This window comes from Podarcis cretensis, assembly GCF_951804945.1.
Source record: "Podarcis cretensis genome assembly, chromosome: 10".
Taxonomy (NCBI): Eukaryota; Metazoa; Chordata; class Lepidosauria; order Squamata; family Lacertidae; genus Podarcis; species Podarcis cretensis.
The window spans coordinates 47,372,983-47,388,859 of record NC_137179.1 but is presented as its reverse complement, the minus strand read 5'-3'; the positions used below and the strand labels follow the sequence as shown (position 1 = coordinate 47,388,859).

The 15,877-nt window shown below is 40.6% G+C and overlaps 1 protein-coding gene across 4 annotated transcripts in view; it reads left to right on the top strand.

The window, feature by feature from the left end:
• Window positions 1-15,877, top strand: part of MSRB3 (methionine sulfoxide reductase B3) — a 59,036-nt gene that overhangs the window by 26,711 nt on the left and 16,448 nt on the right. For all 4 annotated transcript variants that reach the window (XM_079994414.1, XM_079994415.1, XM_079994412.1 and 1 more), the window contains one exon: window positions 4,495-4,523. In XM_079994414.1, the coding sequence (XP_079850540.1) occupies window positions 4,495-4,523 (29 nt within the window). The remainder of the gene's footprint in view (window positions 1-4,494; window positions 4,524-15,877) is intronic.

Sequence of the window (15,877 nt, the reverse complement as noted above, 5' to 3'; positions counted from 1 at the left end):
TGTTAAGGTATTGGTCTCGTACTTCATACTGATCTCACTATGGCTGATGGGAGTTGTAGTCCACAATGTGTGGAGGGCACCAGGTTGGGAAAAGCTGCCCTGAACAGAAGCAGCATAACTGAACTCCTTGTTGATGGAGAATCTCAAGGGCTACGTCAAAACTCAACTGTAGCCCATGTAAGCAAGACTCGCCTTCAATTCATACTGGGTCAAGATTCACGCAGAGCAAATCATCAGTGCAGACACATTGTAATGGAACCAAAAATACTGGGCTTTATGTGAGCATAGACTAAAGGATGATGTAAAAAGCATTAGTTCAGGGTTTGCCGATTCCTTACCACCATAAACAAGAATTTAAACCTATGTTGGAAGTTCATAGTCTAGCATTCATTACATTTCTCCACACAGAGTCAGGGTCATCATTATAACCTCTGCTATATTTGAAGAACCATCACAATTGTAAAATATGGGTAACAGAATTTGGCTTCCTTCCCATCCCCTGAACTCCATGTTTCTGAGAGTTGCTGTTAATTTTTTGTTCTTTGCACCATTGTAGTCTGTAACTATGTCATCATGACCTGTGAACCAGTTATTTTTGCCAGGAAAGGGAGAATGGTTCTTCAGCACTAAGATTAACAAACTTCACCTTTAATAGATCTGATTTATGCTGCTTCATTACTGTGTGGCACGTAAGGTCAAGGAACACATGAATTTTGCTCTGCAGATGAAAGACCTGAGGTTTCTTGGTACACGTTTAAAATAGAATTCTACCCTTATCAGCAAGGAACCAGTGAAACTCAATCTCACTCTTCATTTAATTTGATCGTTCCAGCAACTTGAAAAGCTACAAGGTATTTAATTGTGACCACCACCACCACTTTTCTATAATGAAATGTGGCATAGTCTTAAAATTATTGCCCAGAAAAATCCAGCTTTACATTTGCAAAAATGCAACTGAGAGTCATTTTGCTTAGGAAATTTACCCACATCTGAACATCTGAAGTGGGGATAATCTTGGCTTTCCCTGTAATCTTCCTACAGGTAGTTGTGTTATGAGTCCCTGTTACAATAAAAAAAAATGCTTTGTTTCCTAATGAATTGTTTTATAGAAACTTGCAGAAAGAGCCCTTGTCTGGCAGAAAGAGGCCTTTGCCTGAGCTTTGTAGCTTGTGGAATGGGGGAATTGCAGGACCTGAGATGCAGAGTGGGACACACCCCTGCCTGATTTGGGAGGGGAAAGTTTGATTTTATAGTTTTAACTGATTTTTATCTTTTATACCTTTGCAAACTGCTTAGAGACTGTTGTAGCTGAATTGCATATAAATTGTTTAAATACAGACCGGGAAGCCTGACTACTTAAACCATCCATGCCCTAGGATCAGGCAGTTAGGGGTTTCTTCTGTACCTCATTTGACGTGTCATTGTGGGGCAATGTTTTCACCTTTTGCTGGGCAATGGGCTGGGGTGGAGGTATGTGGTAGATCAGGAATAGGCAAACTCCGGCCCTCCAGATATTTGGGACTACAATTCCCATAATCTCTGACCACTGGTCCTGTTAGCTGGGAAGTGTGGTCCCAAACATCTGGAGGGCCGGAGTTTGCCTATGCCTATGGTAGATGTCTAATTTAGCTAATTTTACTTCTCTTTTCATCACAACTTGGCCTCTGGACTAGTGGTGAAGGAAAAGCCAGTTAGAAGTAGGACAGAAGAAATGTAACAGGATCCGGTAAGGGAATTTAGCAAAGCTGGCGGTGTCTATTTAATACTTAACTGGTTTACAAAATAACAAATATATATGAAAAACTGTGGTACAGTGCAATGCAATATTAAGCAGAACTACAATGCAGTGCAGTAAAATAATAAGTTTAACCCCCTCCGTTCACCAACCCCGCCTACCTGCCAACCCCATCTACCTTCATCTATTATCCCCTCAAAGTTTCCCTATGCATTTGATAAGAATGGTTAGAATCCAGTTGCCTTTTGTCTGCTCCCTACCACCTTGCCCACATGCTACCCCCTGTACAGGAGCTGCTTGCCACCAAGGGTGACAACTTGAAAAAAATATTTTTTTGGGGGGGGGGGTAAGCCCCGCCCCACATAATCGATCACATGATGTGGTGCATGCACACCATTTGAATGACAATGCCCATTAACTTTGGGGTTCCCTGCCCCCCTCAAATATTTTATGGGGGGCAAAGACCCCTCAGCTGCTAGGTATTGGCTCCAATGCTTGCCACCAACCACCTTTCCCCATTGGCAGCCACCGGCTTTCTTTTGTATAAAGTACAGTGGTACCTCGGGTTACATACGCTTCAGGTTACAGACTCCGCTAACCCAGAAATAGTGCTTCAGGTTAAGAACTTTGCTTCAGGATGAGAACAGAAATTGTGCTCCAGTGGCACAGCAGCAGAGGGAGGCCCCATTAGCTAAAGTGGTGATTCAGGTTAAGAACAATTTCAGGTTAAGAACAGACCTCCAGAACGAATTATGTACTTAACCTGAGGTACCACTGTATAGAGGTATATACTAGCTTTCACAGTAGGATCAGCCCCATAAACTCTGCCTATGGCATCTGCCGATATACTATAATGGCTCTATTAAGTTGTCAGTCCTCATGTTGCAAGCGTGACAGCACTAGGTAGGCATATTTGTTTAGGAAATATCTGATACACAAATGGGAAATGATGTAGCCTGATTTGAATCAAAATTGCCCTGCTTGTGGGAGAGCTTACAAAACGAATTCTGCGGGGCTTGTACAGGAAAATGTCCTGTGGATTGTGCCCAAAAGAAACAAAAGTTGGCAGTAAGATTGCCGTCAGAATTCTTTTTTATTATTATTATAAAAAATACACTATTTATACCCTCAGAGTAATGTGTGAAATTTATGGCCATATAGCAGGCTCACTGAGTGCTGTATACCCACTCACCCGTTCGTGGCCTTGAGCAGGCAATATTCTCTTTACTGGAAGGGTGTTCACTTGTAATGGAGATTAATGCTTTGATTCATGCTGCTGGTGCACTGTTCAGTACTATTAGAATATATTTTTGGCTAAAAATCTTTGCTTCTTTTCCCACCCTTTGAACATATTGAGTGTTTCTTAGTGGAACAAAGCAACCATTTTCCATATATACTGCCCCTTTTTTCCCTTGGCTTTTCTGACTCTTTCCATCGCCATCTAATGACTTATTCCAGTTAACGTGAAGTTATGGGTTTAAAAAAATAAATTTATGGTGCTTTGCACTAATTTGTTTTTGGGTGGAGGATTTTTATGTTTAACACAGAACAGTGTGCAATTGTTGCTTTAGTAAAAGACCTGTACAACTCCCCAAAGTGCACCAATGTCTTCTTGTGGATTCAAGGAATCTGATATTTCCTACGCGGCTTGGGTGTACTTCCCTATATTCTTTAGGGCAGGGGTGGGAAATCTGTGGCACCTCCAGGTTGTGGGTCTCCCATCAGCCCCAACCAGCATGTCTTGTGGTCAGGGATATTGGGGGTTGTAGTTCAACAATATCTGTAGGGCCATAGATTCTCCATCACCACCTTAATAAATACCACTCCAGAAATAACAGGCTTTAGGAAGATTCCTACCAATCAGCACTTCTAACTTGCTGTGGCGCATATGTGTATAAACACACACATACACACACACCACTGATGGTTAATTTGTGATATAATTCTGGCTAGAGTATGCCCACTAATTGGTTTGAGAGTTAGACCTAGACAATGCTTCTTATAGCTGTTTCTTCAGATAGGACTAGTCATAGGGTTAATTCTGCTTGACAGCACTTCAGCAGCATCTTGAAAGCAATTACCCAACTTGCGTTTTCCCACAGCTGAATTGAGAGCTTCAAAGGCTTCTGAGTTTAGAACTATCATTAAGCTATATCTGAAACATGATGTTCCCACAAAGGCTAATTTCCTTTCTGTTCCCCACTCCTCCCCCTCATTATTAAATCTACAGCCTACTGAGTTCTTTTGTGGTATGCTAAACACATAAGATATCATGTAATAAACAGGCAAAATTGGTAGTATAGAATGGGCATGGTAATTGTATGTTTTGTGTGTACTAGTCTCTTGTTCTCTGGGTTTTCCAGCCTTCTCTGTTCTTAAGGGAAACAACCATTTATTTACTGAGGGGACAGATTAACATGCACATAGATTAAAACCATGTTACGATGCTTTCCAAAGAAATAAATCTGACAAATGTGATGATAGAGAATAAATGACATGGTGTTTGTAATTCTCACAATGTATTTCTTCTATTTTTAACTTTATGGAGAGGGGTTGTGGGTTTTTTGTGTGTTCTGTGATTATTGATCAAGGTTTCTAATGTAAAAATACATTGAGAATATGTTTAGGAACAAATGTGTTTACAGATGAGGTGCATTAATATATAAGTTTGCTATTTGTACTTCAGTCATGGGTTTCTCATGACACAAACAGTTCTTTATCATTAAAGGATCCCCCCCCCCTTTTTCTCTCTATTTTAGATCAGAAACAAAGTTTGACTCCAATTCAGGTATGTTTAGGTTTACATTTTTATGTTGACTGTATGCTGTTTTCATGTTGTTCCCCAAAGAGTAATTTATCAGTTCAAGTGCAGTCTTAACTTTAAACAGCCTGGAACAAGCCAATCTTTTGAATAATCTCAGGTTTCAGATTGCCTTAAACAGTGCTATTATTGTGAATGGCAGTGCTTTTATTCCTTTCATAGCTTCAAGTCTCTTTAATTTTATTCTTTTATGTTAAAATGATTGCAAGGAAACCATGTCAGTTCTGCATTAGGTTTTGAATGATATAGCAAGCTGAGAAAAGTGGACTTTGGGAATATTGACTGTTTTAAAAGGATATTTTTCTTCCTGGAGGACAAAGCTATTTCACGGGCATGAAGTCTGAGCAGCCAATACATCAGGAAACAGGTTATTTGTCACCAAATTTTCATGACATGTCCATGTATACTTGCATGCCAGACAAGGCTATAGATTTCTCTCTAGGTGGTTAATTTAAATGTCTGTTTCTTTTAGATATATAAGAAATATTGATGTCATAGGCTCTAAAAAGCAGAACATTCCAAAAGTTAATTTAAATTGAGCAGGAGAAAGTATGCATTCTAGCAAGCTGGCTGACTTTCTTAAATCAAGGGTGGTGGTGGAAGAATCTGAGTTGCATTTCATTCAGCACAGTTTAATGGTAAAATCTTCTTTCCTGCTGAGAAGTTGAAGTGGCTTACCTATAATTAAAGCTCTCTGAATTCTTTGACAGAGGCTTTCCATTTAGATTTTTCAGAGATTGTGTTTAGCCTTACTATGAGAATTATCAGGCAGCAGCACCTTGATACAGTTTACTTGTGTCTACATGTGTTAATTCAGAACTGAGAACACTGTGCTATATCCTATATACAATATATAGAACAGACTTGCCCAGTTAAAACAATAAATCTTTGTAATGCTGCTGTAAATTCATTGCATTTTGTGCCCAAGGGGTGAGTTAGCGCTGCATAATAGCCCTTAATTATGGGAAGGATCCCTAGATCTGTGGAGATCTGAATTTTCAGCCATCAGAAGAACTCTGGAATATGGCTGTAGACCAGGGACAGGCATAGCCAAACTCTGCCCTCCAGATGTTCTGGGACTACAACTCCCATCATCCCTGACCACTGGTCCTGTTAGCTAGGGATGATGGGAGTTGTAGTCCCAAAACATCTGGAGGGCCGAGTTTGCCTTTGCCTGATCAGGGATGTGGAAGAAGTCATGGCCCTCTCAAAGTTATTGAATTCTAACTCCCATCAGGCCCAGCCAGCATGGCCAATTCTTAGGGATGATAGGCACTGTAATTCAGCAGCATCCAGAAGACCGCCAGTTCCCTACCCCTGATTGCCAAGCTTTATAACCTTTAGTGTATATGTGCATATCTTACTGGGAAGTACACCTGAAACATAGCTATGCATCATTACCTGTTCTTGCAGCCCCCTTCTTATAATTATGTGGTTGTAGTAGTAGCTGCTACAACATGGCTGTTTCCTTTGACATTAAGGTAATGAAGAAACCCCAGGGCATGTGGGAGGAAGTGACAGTAGATGGAAGAGATGCATAGTAGCTTCTTCAAACATGGTCTATGGTCTTCCATGATACTCAGCAGGGCACAGGGCCGTCTTTACCTGGGGGTGCAACGAGTGCGGGGCACCCGGGTGCCGAATTCTGGAGGGCTCCAGGCGCCCGCCGCTAAAACTGCCTAAGCTCTTAACTATCAACCTGTTATGAAATAATAAATCATTTTGATCAAGCTAGAAAAACAAAATACATATATACCTAGGTATTACCGAAATGTATACCTACTGTTTCACTAAAGGACTTTCGACTTTGTGTGCTCATTTACCCAAGACGCGCTGCCCCAGCGGCGGTGCTTGTCGTTCACAATGGCGCCGTACACGCGGAATTAACTCTTACATCAAAATATTATGTTATGTATTGTATTGAGCTGCTATGCGGCAGCGGGGTCAGCGGCACCTTTGACACGACTGATGTTTCTCCTAAGCAGGTGCCTAAACAAAACTTATAAATTTAAGTGTGGTGGTGTTGTATGCTTAAGTATAAGTGTATTGTAAATAAATGAGCAAATAAAAAAGCTTGTTTCTTTTTCCTCCCTTCTTTCGTAAACAAGAGATAAGGCGTAAGCGTGGTGTCTGACATAAGCATAATGCAAGTTAATTTGGGGGCTAAACTAAATTTGGGGGTGCTGGGCGGATCTTTGTACCCCGGCGACGCATATGCTGAAGACAGCGCTGGCAGGGTAGGTGGTAGCTGTATTGCAGTTGTTCTGGTGCCTCCACAATTTACAGGAAGAAGTGGGCTAGAGACCACATTTAGGTTTTATCATAAGATATGGAATAAGCTAGAGAGAGAGAGAGATGCTTATTATCATTGACCTCAGAATTGTGTGCATATCCTAGCAGGTTTTCTCAACTCCTGGATAGAATATGACAATTTTGATGAATAAGTCTACTTGTTTTACTTTTTCTTGGGTCTGCTATTACAATTTCTAGCTCATTTAATTAAAGAGGCTCATTTCTTGAATACTGTTTTTGTTGCTCTGCTTCTGCACACATTTCTCCTTCCTTGGACAATTCCCTCTGTTGGAGAGGAAATGTATTTGGAAAAACCATTTATAAGGCACAAATAGCTTGATAATTTCTGTGATTTTTTTAATTTTTTGTGGTGAAAATAACATGAAGAATTACACAGATTTATTTCCTTGTAATAAAAGCAGAGTCTGGCATGCAGTTATGAAAGGACCAATTTATTAATTTCAACTACAAAATCTGGAAACCTCGTACAGGGCTCAAAGACTGAGGAAAACATTGTCTATGCAACATGAATTTGAACCGAACATTTAACTTCAAAGTGAAACAAAAATTTAAATTAATGTTTGATATTCATCATGCAAATGGCTATAACATCTGTACAGAAATGCACATTCTTCACTTTGATGGCCAGAAGTTTATTTACTTTAGTAACACTGTAATCTTTTGCTGAAAGAAATTCGCCACTCAATGTAGATACTGCTGTGTAAGAAAACAATTGTATTATTTTCTGTTTTTGAAACTTAGTGTCATAGAATAAACTGATGCATAGATTAAAATGTTGCACTATACTTTTAACTTTAAAGAGGTAAGAAATTGAACTAATTGGATTTCATAAAAGCTGATTGAAGGGAAAGAGGTACTTCTATGGAAATCCAGCTTGCCTTGTGGGGAAAAGATTTAAGAGAACGAAGAGTAGTTGCTGGCAAGCAGGAATCATGCTAATATACTATAATTATTATTATTATTATTATTATTATTATTTATTATTATTATTATTATTATTATTATTATTATTATTATTATTTTATTTATACTGGGCTGAGGCCGTTTAGGGTTTTAAAGGTCAGCAGCAACACTTTGAATTGTGCTCGGAAACGTACTGGGAGCCAATGTAGGTGTTTCAGGACTGGTGTTATGTGGTCTTGGCGGCCGCTCCCAGTTACCCGTCTAGCTGCCGCACTCTGGATTAATTGTAGTTTATGGGTCACTTTCAAAAGGACTGTGTCTCATATATATTGTACATATGATATTAATGCTTTATTATTTATTCCAGTAAAAGAGACGCGGGTGGCGCTGTGGGTTAAACCACAGAGCCTAGGACTTGCCAATCAGAAGGTCGGCGGTTCGAATCCCCGTGACAGGGTGAGCTCCCGTTGCTCGATCCCTGCTCCTGCCAACCTAGCTGTTCGAAAGCACGTCAAAGTGCAAGTAGATAAATAGGTACCGCTCTGGTGGGAAGGTAAATAGCGTTTCCGTGTGCTGCTCTGGTTCGCCAATAAAGCGAGATGAGCGCCACAACCCCAGAGTCGGCCACGACTGGACCTAATGGTCAGGGGTCCCTACCTATTTATTCCAGTAACATCTTTTGTCCAGTATTCTGCAGCTTACATAGGTTGGCTTCATATGTTTGGGTTTCCTTGTGAGTGATGAGAGAGATATCTTTCTTTAGTAGCATTATCTATCTCAAGAAATGTGCTCCAGCTTCCAGAGCCATTGTACAGTAGGGAGCGCATTGCTTCCAAGAGACCACAGTGGAGAAACAAGTGGTACAGTTCTTACAGTGGAGTCCTGTGTTTGTTTACTTGGATGTATGTCATATTGTTCCAAACTATGAAAGAAAATGTTTATTTAGTTTTTGATGACTGCATCTCTACTTTGATCAGAATTTCACTGTGTTAATGATGATATATGCTTCTTCCTTCTTTGACGACCAATCATAGCTGAGTAAGATTGTCTTCCATGAACACAGTCTTAATGGTATATCCGTAGGTGACTGTAGAGGCCAATTCTGGATCCACATGTCCTTCCACAGTAGGTTGCCGGGCAGGAGTTGATCATGGTGAGGGTTTGCCAAATGTGCCTTTCTCTTAGCTTGTTTCTCTCTTTCGTCCTGAGTTTGAGTGTCTTCAAAGTCCATGACACCTTTGGTAAAGGCTGTTCTCCAGTTGGAGCTCCCGCAGGCCAGTGTTTCCCAGTTGTCTGTGTTTATACTACTTTTTTTTAGGTTTGCCTTGAGACTTTAAACTTCTTTTGTTGGTCACCAGCATTAAGCTTTCCATTTTTAAGTTCAGAATAGAGTAGTTGCTTTGGAAGACAATAATCAGGAATCCAAACAGCATGACCAGTCCAACGAAGTAGATGTTGAAGAACCATTGCTTCTGCGTCTTCCAGTACACTGGTATTAGTTCATCCATCTTCCCAAGTAAAGTTGTTGTGTAAGTTCAATTCCTCCCACTTTACAGACTTCCGCAGGTATCCCATCAGGTCCACTGGCTTTGTTGTTTTTCATTTGGTTTGTTGTTTTTCATTTGGTTTCATTTGGTTAATATGAACAGCTCTCCCAGATTTGGAGATCCTGCAAGCTCATCTCTAATTTGTTTTTGTGGAATTTGTGAGAGGACCTCGGCTTGAGTGTTCATTTGCACCTTGGTTTCCTCACTTGAAGCCTGTGTTGAGGTATAATCTTGATAGCCATCGTGATATGTATTAATTGGTGATCTGTCCAGCAGTTGTTGGCACTCGTCATAGCTCTGGTAAAGAGCACATTATGGCAATCTTCAGCTCAATTACATAGTCTAAGAGGTGCCAGTGGTTTAACCGAGGGTGCTTCCATGATATATGCAGAAGTATGCTCAAGTGTGTTCAGTGGGACTTACTGCAAAGTAAGTGTCCATAGGACTGCATTTTTGTTGTGGCATAAGTGCTTGTGAACTGGAGTCCACTTGGAGTTAACCTACATACAGGTGCAAAGGCCAGGAACTATACAGCATAGAAATAGGCTTGTGGTATTTCTGTGCAGAGTGTATTTTTATGCAAGATAAGAACAGAGTGACCCATTCACAACAGCAGTGCTTGGGACTGTTTCCATAATATTGTTGTGAATAGATCACTCTGTTCTTAACTTGTAGATGTTTGGGCTCTACATAGAAATACGACGTATCTCTTGTTATCCTTTGCATTTTTCTGTACCTGAAACCTTTTGTCTGAATCCCAGACATGACTACTTAGCCCTATTGTGTCCAGCGAGGCTTACTCTCAGACACATTGATCACACTGGCTATAACCTTCCTGCTTCACAATGGGTGCTTTTTTTATACTCTCTTGTGTGACTGCAAAATTAATCTCCATACCTTTTTATGAAAAAGCAGGATCTTGTTCTGAGATCTGAGAGCTCAGGGTGGAATATATGGATAAAATTAACAATATAATATCCCAACCATCTCTTTATTGTTAGAACTAATAATGTCAGTTCTGGGATGCAGATGGGGATCTACCTTTAAACAAAAATGTGGCGTGGATTGATAGGTTTCTTGAGGTCCCCAGCCCTTTCATGTATTTTTAGACAATAGGGATGTGTGGCATAAGGTGTGGAAATTTGAATCTTCAAGGCCTGTTTTGATTCTCGCATCTGGACAGGCTTGCAAGGTGTTTTGAAGGCCTTCTGTGAGAACTTTGCCTTGCTGGTGTTTGGAAATCAGGCATTTCCCCTGAAACAGATTGTCTTGATGGCTCCTCACCCTCTCCCCTGTGGAGATGTGGACTGTGTGTTACCTCTTCAGTAGTTTTATAGAGGGAATCCTACTGAGTGCACCTGGCATTTATGGACAATTACATCAGGGGCATGTGCAAACCTTTTGGTATGCTTGAGATTTTCAAGGGATGGAAATGCACCACTCCTTTTTGGTTTGTAGAGGAGCTTGTGCCTAAGAAATGAAACCGTTTCCCATAGTGGAAACAAGTGTGCAAAAGAACTGAAGCCCAAGAAGAGAACCTTGAAAGATGGGCACCAACTTTGTGAGCATGTGAACAAAGACAAAAGTTTAGAAGATGGTTACATGTGGCTGGCATGGAGGTGCTCAAGAGATGGTACTGGGGCCAGGCCACCTAGTTCCTTCTGAGTCCCCTGTAGGACAGAGTTCTCTAGGGTGAAGGCTTATAAAGGAGAAATTTGAACACTAACAAATCACAATTTCCTTTGGAGCCCTTGCAAGTGGGTACAGAGTAAGTAAACTGAGGTTGTGAGCAAAATACAAAAATTGAGAACACCAAAAACTGAACCGAACATCAGTTCTAATTGGAGATTCCTCTAAAAGTGTGTGTCTGTGAGGTTGTAATTGGGGGTGGGGAGCACTGTTCCCTGGTTCATCTTTTGTCTTTTAAAGATACCTATTTATCTTTACCTATGATCCGCTTCCTTCTTTGTAAATAATACAAACATTACAAAGGCACTAGAGCTCTGCAGCTTGACTTCTGGATTCTGCACACAGGTCTGATGCTGTCTCACCTTATATTTTGTTTCTTTATATTGGAAAACCTTATTTAATGAGTAAAGGAAGTGAAGATAATGGACGCTGATGTGTGAAATCTAAAGACCTTTTGGTAACTGTGATGTGTTTAACTGTGGTTTGAATTAAACAGTCTTCTTCCAGCTGCTGATATTCACAACATTTCTGACAGTTAACTATACATCACACATTCTCATGTCTATTTAATCTAAACATTGCTGTTTTAAGGAGAGTCCAGAACTAAACCACAGTGCCGGAAGCAAAGTAACAATCTAGCACCTCCACCCTTAACACATTTATTTGCAAGCAACTCACACTGATTTCATTGGAATCTATTTCCAGGTAATTGTGCTCAGAATCTCAGCCTAATGTGATATGGACCTCAGTTCTATGCTCAGTATAACCCGGTTCTCATTCAGGTAGTAAACCTATGCATGGGGTCTCCCACTTGAGGCAGCAGGTGGGGGCTCATATGGCTGCATAAAAATTTACCTCGATGGCCAGGAGCCCTTTCAGCCAGAAACCTTTGAGCTGAAAGACCTAAGGACAGTTCACTTTGAGCCAGATTCTCCTGGTGCAATGCCAAGGGTCTCATTTTCTCTAGTGCTTGCTTGCCAGCATATGAAATGCACCAGGCAGGAGTTGAAAGAGGGGCTTTGAGTCCTCTTCTAAAGCTCTTCAGTCTTCGGGAAGGGGGCAGAGCCTGGGAGGGGGTAGTCAGGTCCCTTGAAGCTAAGAACATGTTGGAACTAGTCATGTGCTCTGTGTGATCTGTCCAGAGTACTGAAGGACTCGCTGCAGATTTTCCTTTCCTTTCGGTTTAAGGATTATTAATCTCGACATGTAGATCCTGGCTGTTCTTTTGCCTGCTTTTCATTTCTGCTCCAGACGGTTCTGTTGGACTGCTTCCTGCCAACTCTTCCCAGTCTTGGCAGGCTAGGACACTCCTTAACATCTAGCATTTTTGTTTTCTGAGAATCATGTAAGCCCTCACCCTGACTGCAGTCAGAAGTAGTCCAGCAGACACATAGGTTTACTACTTCAGTGAGGGTTAAACTTTACTAAGGAAAAGTCTAGAGACAGTTTTATAAATGATGTGTTTTAAATTATTCCAGGTGAATCAAGCTAGATGTGATTTTGAGGACCCTTGTTTCACAGCTCTTTAAATTTATTTTAAAAGTAGCCCTTGAAGCAATACCATGGCACCAGGTTTTTTTCCCTATCCCATTTTCCTGATCTGAATTTGGCCCAGTACATTGTGGAAAACAGTACAGGAGAAAATACTTTTGACTCTGCCCTTAGCAGCATGGCCCTGCTGATCCAGAGGGGAGGACATGGAGACCAACAGATTCACATTACAAGGAAGGGGATTCCTGCTATACACTGGGAAGAACTTTCTGATGGCAAGAGCCATTTGACAGTGGAGCAACCTCCCTCAGAAGGTGACAAACTCTCCTTTGTTGGTGTTTTTTAAGCAGTGGTTGCATGGCCATCTGTCAGGGATTCTGTCACTGTGATTTCTGCATTCCAGGGAGTTAGACTCAGTGACCCTTGGTGTACCTTCCAACTGTACAATTCTATAACTTTGGTGACCCCATGACAACTTTTTAAAGAAAGTTTAAAAGACAAAAAAAAATCCACTCATGGGTTTTTAGTGTCTTATACAGTTGGCCCTGAGTTTCTAATCTGAGATCCACCTTCAAATTAATTAAGATTCAGAAGACCATATGGAAACTCAAAATTTAAATATCCAAAGTTTTGTGAGGGGATTAGAAAGCAAGCACATTCCTAGATGATATAGAAGCATATTTCTATCACATTCGTACACTACTTAAGTATCCTTGTCTTTTTGTGTGCCAGCAGTTTGGGATTAATTTTGCGTTGGCTTCAGAAGCCATACAGTAGCCAAAGAAAAGCCTATGACATGACACTTCTAACCTTTGATTACATGGCTTCCGCTCTCCTGGATTTCTGAGCAAGCGTGCGAGTGCTAACTTCATCTTTCATTATTGCAAATAATTGCATCATTCTGTTTATAGCACAGGTGCAATGCAGCAGCTACTGCATGGCTCCCAGGTTACCTGATTCCACCATTTGTATGATCTTTTTCTGTGCATGGATCTATGAGGCAGTCTTGGCACTGTTTTAGGCTGTAATCCTAATCCCATTTACCTGGGAATAAATCCCATTGAATTCAATTGGATTTACTTCTAAGTAGATCGGGTTTGGATTCCACTCTTAGTTGTCACATTTTATTGGCAGTTGGAATTTACAGTTATTATATTTTGTGTTGTAGCCCAGCCTGGGATCATGAACTGATGAAGGGTGAGACAGAAAGGGAAGCAATAACCACAATAATTTATACTTAATTGGATCCAGGACATCTTCCCTATATTTCAGTTATCCTACCAGTTTTACCACCATCACAAATAAACTCCCTGAATCGAAAAGCTACCAAGGGTGGAAGTTTCCTTGTGAAAGAGATAAAGGCCAATGAAAATTGGCTCAGGTTGGTCTGATTTCCTGCTGTATTTCAATTCTTGCTCCCCTGCACTAAATTCATCAACCTCCTTTCCTAGCGACAATAGCTCATTAGATTAGTTGAGTATTCATGGAGATTTTCATCTTCTGAGTCATACAACTCTTTTATTCCCCAAAGAATTTATTGTGTAAGAAAGGAATTTCATGTCTTTGTAGTTTTAGCTGGGTTTGTTGAAGCAGTTTCTGAAGTTTTCTTGTAATACCTGGGGAGCCAGGTCACAGATTTACTCCCGTTTCTCAAGAAAATTGATCCTTTTTGGTGCCTCTCCCATGGTGGTTTTATTCAGATATTTTCTTAATCTTTTTAACCTCTTCCTTTCAATAACATCTTCACTTGGCTGCTTAGCGTGTTTCCCAGAAGCTAGATGTGCATATTTTAGTTTGAATGAACCAAAGTCATTTACTATTAGTATGTGGCTTCCAGGCTTGTCCCATCAGGTTTCCATCACTCACTTGTTATATAAGAGAAAGCTAAAGTTACAACTATATTGGCCCATTTAGCAATTGGTGAAGAATGCTTTTATGCCCATTATGTACACTCTTTTTCTCTTTCATGACATTTTTCAGGGAGGGGGGAAGCAGATAAAATTCAGATAGGTCGGAATACCAGAATTTTAGTGTGTTTTTCTTTGCAAGGCTGAGTGATTTGAGGATGATACATCTTGACATGTGAGTTCCGGAAATGTATGGAGTGATTGTAATGTGAGCAAGGCTGGCTTATGCAAGGAATTTTTCATGGATGTATATCTCCGGTTGTATAAGGTGACTGCACTTAACTGTTATTAGTTATCAGTTGTGTGATATATTTGAACATCCTTGAGTTTGAGATGATCATGCTACAGGTAACAATATTTCCAGATGTACTTTTAACCCTCTGTTGAAAGTGCCGATAGAAAAATTTACTGTATCAATCTGGTTTGGGGCTCAAATATACCCCAAGAAAGCCATAAAAATAAAATAACTGAGGGAAGATATTAAGCATGATACCATATGCAAGAATGATAGTATGCATTTGCTGAAAAATGTCGTTTTCTAGCAAAACAAAAGGGGGGAAAATAATTGGGTCAACTGTATCTCACCTACAAGAACAGGGTGTGATCCCATGGGTTATCAAAAACATATTATAGCCTTAACATACATATAACATAACAGTTACATAAGTATAACTACAATAATCATGACTTGCAAATTACTTGTAAGAAAAATAACGAAGCTCACAGACCTTGCAACCAACCATACTGTTCAAGTCATTAACACACAATTACCACACTTCACAACTGCATGAGTAGGAGATACAAAATAGGTTGCATGAAGCACGTCATTGCAGCCATTTTCTGTCACGGAGATGATATCCTGACTGATGGTCTACTGGTGATCAGTTGTTTTATTCTGTTCAGAAGCCTGGAGGCCACTAATATATAACTCAGTGCAAATGCTGGCAATCAGCTGATTGTCCAGGCTTGCAGAGTGCTATAGATCATTGTGATGTCAGGTGACTGACGGTTGTGTGGCCGGCCCCCTGTCAAACCTGACCTGTTTGGGAGATAAGGATCCCTTCTGCCGGCCAGCTAGACCCACTTTCACACCCCTGTTTCACACAGATCATTTTGTGCAAAGTAAAAGGTAGCCTTTTCCCCTACTCCCATTCCAATACTTGGATGAAAGGCTGCTTTTGACTCTCAAAGAGCAGGCAGACTGCGTTATCTCTGATCTTAAAATGTCTCTCCTACTGGTTTTTGTTTTTTTACAAGCAAAGGAATTTTATCTCCTGATCAAATTAGGAGATAAAGCTGTAGGTGCTGGCAGGCCACTTCCCGCAGCTTGCTGGGCCAGATCCAGCTGCCCCTGGACTGAAACCTTCCATGTTGTACATACCTGCATTCTCAGTAGATATTTGCAGGAAAAATCTAAGTCATCTGGGGCCAGAGAGCTTTAGGGAATAACTTCTCCCATATAAATCCTTCG